We start from the raw sequence: 6049 nt of genomic DNA, 5'->3' as shown, positions 1-6049 counted from the left end.
TATTAATAAAAAAAAAAAAATATTAGTGTTACACGTCTTAAATTTTTTATCTTATCATTAATTGATTAGTGAGATAATATAATTATTTTATTTAAATTTTATTAAAAATTATCAATCACTCAATAAGTGACATACCATTTAAAATAAAATTTAAGGTAAAAAATTTAAAATATTTATTAGTACTCATAAAAAAAATAAAAAAATTAAATCTAATACAACAAATACAATTCAACGAACAAACATAGAGATCTCAAGGTGATATTTTGAACGCTCAAAATAAGTTATAGTAAGAGAATCACATTCAAGCCGAATATGTGTGACCAGCAGCGCTTAGACACAACCTGTAAAACCATAACATTCAAGCCGAATGTTTTGAACAAATTTCAATATTACGAGGAGACTACAATCATTTTGTTGCAGTTATATCAACAATAACGTGGAGCAAACCCTGCTGAACCGAACGGTCCAAATCAGCTAAAAGGGCAACAGTTACAGCAGAGTCAAAATTCGCCGAAAGGTTTTGCACGCAGAGCAAATGAGAAGGCGGCTAATTACACCTGCAGATACCCAAGAAAAAGGTATCATTTTTCCATTATTTTGTAAATATTTATTATGGGTTACTGTTAATTCTGTTGCTGATTTTTTTTTTTTTAATTCATGTGTTTGAATGAAATTTGTGGACTTTGATATTGAATAGAGGGAAATTTTGGAGGATTGGCTCAGTAAATTGCCAGATGAATGAAAATTTGGAGGATTGATTCGTTGAGAAACCTTGGCACCATACCTATGTTGATTAGTCAAGCCTAAACATAGGAATGATAGTTTATACGATCATGACAATTTATTGTTGAATAAACTGAAACCTATGACATAAAAAATGAATATATCAAATTATTTGACTTTAGCCAAATTTTATTTTAAAATCAAATCACATTTGGTAAATTCAAGTGAATTTGTGGTTATCAAATTTAAGAGGATGGTGATTCAACTTATCCATCTAGATAAGATAATTAAATGCCAAGCATAAAAGAAACAAGCCGTTAGTTCGCTCCCTACAGTGAGTACATTGAATTCACACCACAATCGGGCTCGATCATGATTTATATACATCTATTTTTATAAGATGATTAGATATGTAAAGTAATTTCCGTTCCATAAATTTTTCTGTTAGGGATTAGATCACAAGTAATGTTCCTATTGAGCATTAACACAATTTTTTTATAATCTCAATAAAATCAATAATATTCATATCAAGCCCTAACAAAATTCATATATGTGGTATATAAATTAGTGTCAATAACTTATGTTTACTGAAATATTATTTTTTTCATATTAGGTTCAATAACTTATGTTTACTAAAATATTATTTTAGTTTAGCCTATATTAGTATATTAAAAGAAGTTTCTAGTTTCGCCACTGTTTTAAACATGCATGATACATGACTACAATTTACTTTAAGAATTCACTAGATTTTGAAAACCTTTCAGATAAAGCAATAATTGAAGGAAACTATCGAAGACCTTTCTAACAAATAAATAACTATCATCAATGATAAAACCACAAATCACTTTTTATGTAAATCATTTTATACAGATTCATGTGACATAATAATTTTTCTCCGGATAACACTACTTAATTCAATTCCTTTCTCACTACGTAAACGAGGTTCGAACCCTAAAACTATTATTTTTAACACAAGAGATTTTACCAACTCAATTAGTTGACAGCTATATTGGATTAAATAAAAGGAAAAATATCCACCGTCCACCTGTTTTTTTCCAACTTTATCAAAAATACACAATTCTTTTTTTTTTTTAGCTGGAATCCACCTAAACTTATGTTTTGTTTCACTTCTCCACTTTCGTTTGCTGCCCGTTATAACATTACTGATGTCGTAGGGGTAAATCGGTCATTTCAGCATAGCAACAAAAAACGATGTCGTTTATAATCTAGGCTTTGTGTTCATACCTCACACCCTTTGGTCAGATGTGGCCAAATCCTCGTTCATTAAGACAGCCTGTCTTGGTGGTGACCTTCAAAAGTCAAATGTAATATAATGTTTTCATTTCAACACACCACGAAATAAGCATGACCTAGCGGCTGCTCCTGCTTTTGTCCCATTCAACATGCTATTCCTTTGTTAACGTAAGTCCTGTGTCTACTTTACTGTTCCTTGGAAATAATTCTCCCCTCTCTTGAAGCCAAAGCGGAGGTTCAACTTTCAGTTCATTGCGGTACCCTCTTTGGTCTTCTTCACATTGGTTTCTTCTCTTTATCTTGTTCTGTTCTGTTGTTTTGTTTCATACTTGCTTCAGTCTATTAATTAATTAAACCTGTTTATTTTCTTTGTATTGTGGTCCTGTTCATGTAATTGCTCCAGAAATTTCTCAGTTGTTTATTTATTTATCTGTCTGGTCTTTCTTTTTTGCTTTATTTTATTTTATTTTTATTTTAATTTTAATTTTAATTTTAATTTTTTTTTGGGGGTAAAGCAAAGCAGTAGAGCCAACATCGGTTTAAAATCCTAAATGAATGAAAACACTTGTTGAAGAATTTTATGGTTCCATGAAGAATCATTTACAATTCGATCGTGGTTCAGTTTCAACATATTCGAACCGGAACCATGTCGATAAGTTTAAGCTGAAACAGAGCCGCGAACCGATAGATCCTCCTTTTGTTTTGGGGGCAAAATAGTCATTTGATTAAGATTCCGTTAGTTTTCGTAACGGGTAGTAAACGGAAGTGGAGAAGTGAAACAAAACGTAAGTTTAGGTGGATTCCAGCCAAAAAAAAAAATTGTGTATTTTTTATAAAGTTAGAAAAAACAGGTGGACGGTGGATATTTTCCCTAAATAAAATCACTTGTTTCACCACATGATTAATATAATTTTTTATTACCTTGTATATTTTTTAGATTCCAGTTCCATGAACTTTATGCGCTGCAAATTTTGATTCAATTGGATATTGTATTCAGATGCATGCATCGCATTTCAAATCATGAAGGCAGTAATTGCTCCGCTATGAAAATCGACAAATGAAGCGTTCTAAGTTCATTCATTGGACTACATGTTTGTGAAATCACGTGTAGGTTTGAATATTAATCAATAAAAATAAAAAATTAATGTTGCACGTCCTAAAAATAAGTAATCGTAAGAGAATCCCGTTAAGTCGAATATGTGTCAATGTGCGACCAGCATCACTTAGACAAAACAACCTTTTAGGTAGTGTTTACATTTTAGATTGGAGTGGAAATCTTAAGAAGTAGAAATCTTGAGATTAAGAGTGTGAAATGAGTGTGAGAGTAGGTTATTTATTTACATTGGAGTAAGAGTATGAAATTATCTTGGATTGGGAGTAAATGATTTTAAATTACAGTTTTGCCCTTATTTAAAGAATTATAATTATTAATTACAAAATTAATAAAAAATATATTTGAAAAATAAAATACTATTTTATTATATTTATAAATTAATAATAATTATTAATATTCTTAATTATGTAAATCATAATTTTTTATTAATTTTAATTTGAATTATGTAAATAAAAAATTATTAATAATAGCAACACAAATGAAACATTATCATTGATAATATAGTACAAAATTAATATTTTCTTAAAATAAAATATTTATTATTATTAATTAATTAAATATAATAATATTATATTTTCAAATAAAGATAGAATATAGTAATATTATTTATTATCTATGAGTATAATAATATTATTTTAAGTAATTTTAACTTAGAATCAATGTAAATTATTATTTTTAATTAAATATAATAATATTATATTTAACTATGGGGTTCGGTTATGTTGCAACGGTTGTAAGGTACCCCAGTTTTTGTCTTTTGTGATTTAACTAATGTCAAATTTGATAGAACACCTTATACTCCATTCTATTCATGAAATATTAGAAAATATTATTATGCCTTCTATTTACATACAATATTAAAATTCTATTTAAGACCTTACACTCTTTTTATTTATTATTTTTATAAATATTAAAGTACTTATTTATTTACACCCAACACTAATATCAACAAAAAGACAATAATATCCTTAAATTTATAAATTAAAAATAAAATTTTATAATTTTTTCTCGTTCCTTTCACCTTCATCTCCATCATCAAATTTTGAAATAGACAAATAAAAGCTTCTCCAGTTCTCGTTATGTCTTAAGTCTTTTCGTTGCTCAGCAAGTTCATTGACTTTGGTCTATACATCCATTTCTCTTTATCTTTCGCTTTATATATCTTAAGAGAGTCCATCCATCCATCCATCTAATTTGTTAATTCATCGGTCATATGCTTGCTGCTTCAATCACATGATATATCAATCTTCTTCTTCTTCTTCTTTTTCTCATCAAATTAAATCTTCTGTAGATAATTAATTGAAGTACAAGAAAAGAAAAGAGAAGAGAATAGGCAACATTAATAATTTATATACGCATACATAATGATGGGTTTCTTTTCCGTCATTTCCAACTGTTTTATGCGAGGACGAGTTTCCAATGATGCAAAAGCCAGCTCAAATGTGAAAGCGGAAGTGAAGGGTTCTTCATCAGTTGATCAGAAGAAGCCTAAGGGCAAATCATCTAGATCTAGTAATAAACCTCCAATCCTAGTTTCTTACTTCCCTGTAAATTTTAACGTGAACATGTCTCGCTTGTAGCAGTAGTTGTAGTAGTATACTGTCTGAATTGAAAAGGCCAGTAGATACAACGGCATTGATTTGGTTCAGCCCAAAAATATTGAACCCTTATGGTCGCCGACGGCTAGGAGAGGGATTGTTGAGGCTTTCTATCGGCTTCCATCCCCAACTAAGACTGCTTTATGGTCGCCGACGGCTAGGAGAGGGATTGTTGCCACGGCTTTTCACGACCCCAAAATACCTAAAGCCAGCACCTTATCCATTTTCTTCAACGTTTGCCAAGAAGGGTAATTTTGTCCTTTTGAAATTTATAAACAAACTATAAATAAAAAGAGTGCAAGGTGCTCAAGTAAATTTAATAATATTTAAATCATAAAAGACAAAAATTGGGGTACGGTACAACTACTGCAACATAGCCGAACCCTTAACTATGTTTAATGTTATTATTTTATTAAATTTAATTTATAAAATAACATACTTTAAATAAATATAATATTATTTATTTAATTTTATTAAATTTAATAAAATAAATATGTTTATTATTATTATTTATAATAAATATAATTTATAATATAATATAATAATATTATTTAAATAAATATAATATTATTTATTTTATTTTAAATATAAAGGTAAAAAGGAAAGAGGCGGACTTAGTTGTTGTAACAAAATTAGAAAGATTGTTTGTAAAATCTATTATACCTTGCCGCCATGTCACAGCATACATATTGTAGCTGGGAGTTTATTTCCATGAATATGTTGATCAATTAATTTGAAGAAAACCCAATAGCTGTTGTATAAATACAGAACCCTATTCACAGGTATCGGGCAGCATGCATTTTCATCATGACCAAAAGAATCAGGTAAAGCAGCTTCAACTTGTCACACCTTGATCAACGGTGACGAAGACGGTAGCCGGAACTGCCACGTCAGACTCGATTACGACTCGATTTTCTGAAACATTCCGCAAGGCATGGTTGGGGAAGGAGCTGCCACTGGCACTAAAAGAATATTGAACGTGCTTGATAAGGTTAGGAAATAACAAAATTGAGCTAAAATCAACCGTCCATGTCCCGTTCCCCTGCATAGAGGCTCTAGCAATGGTTGCCCTTGTGTTCATTCCTTGAACAGTGTTCCTATCAACAAAAACTTTATCAATTTGTTTGAAAGCTCCATTGGATTGATCCAATTTAACGATTTCAACCCCGTTATTCTTGCCGGAAAACAGGTTGTCGACAATATAAACCCCTTTGGCGACCCCGTTTATAGATTTCAACACAATGAATGCATCACCAAGGAAGAAACTGCTAGAGATGTGAAGCTGCACAGGGTCCTCAGCAACAATTCCTGTGTAATCCATGTAAGAATTCACGATCCTAGTTTGTGTGTTACCCGGCAT

At 30.3% G+C, this 6049-nt stretch overlaps 1 protein-coding gene across 1 annotated transcript; it reads right to left on the bottom strand.

The window, feature by feature from the left end:
* Positions 1-5524: 5524 nt before the first annotated feature.
* LOC18047597 (polygalacturonase QRT3) lies at positions 5525-6049 on the bottom strand. The gene has a single exon (XM_006442993.1). It carries the CDS (start codon positions 6047-6049, stop codon positions 5525-5527), a length of 525 nt encoding a protein of 174 aa, XP_006443056.1.

The sequence above is a fragment of the Citrus clementina genome, unplaced genomic scaffold (assembly GCF_000493195.1).
Source record: "Citrus clementina cultivar Clemenules unplaced genomic scaffold, Citrus_clementina_v1.0 scaffold_3, whole genome shotgun sequence".
Classification (NCBI taxonomy): Eukaryota; Viridiplantae; Streptophyta; class Magnoliopsida; order Sapindales; family Rutaceae; genus Citrus; species Citrus x clementina.
This window is presented reverse-complemented; position numbering and strand designations above follow the sequence as displayed.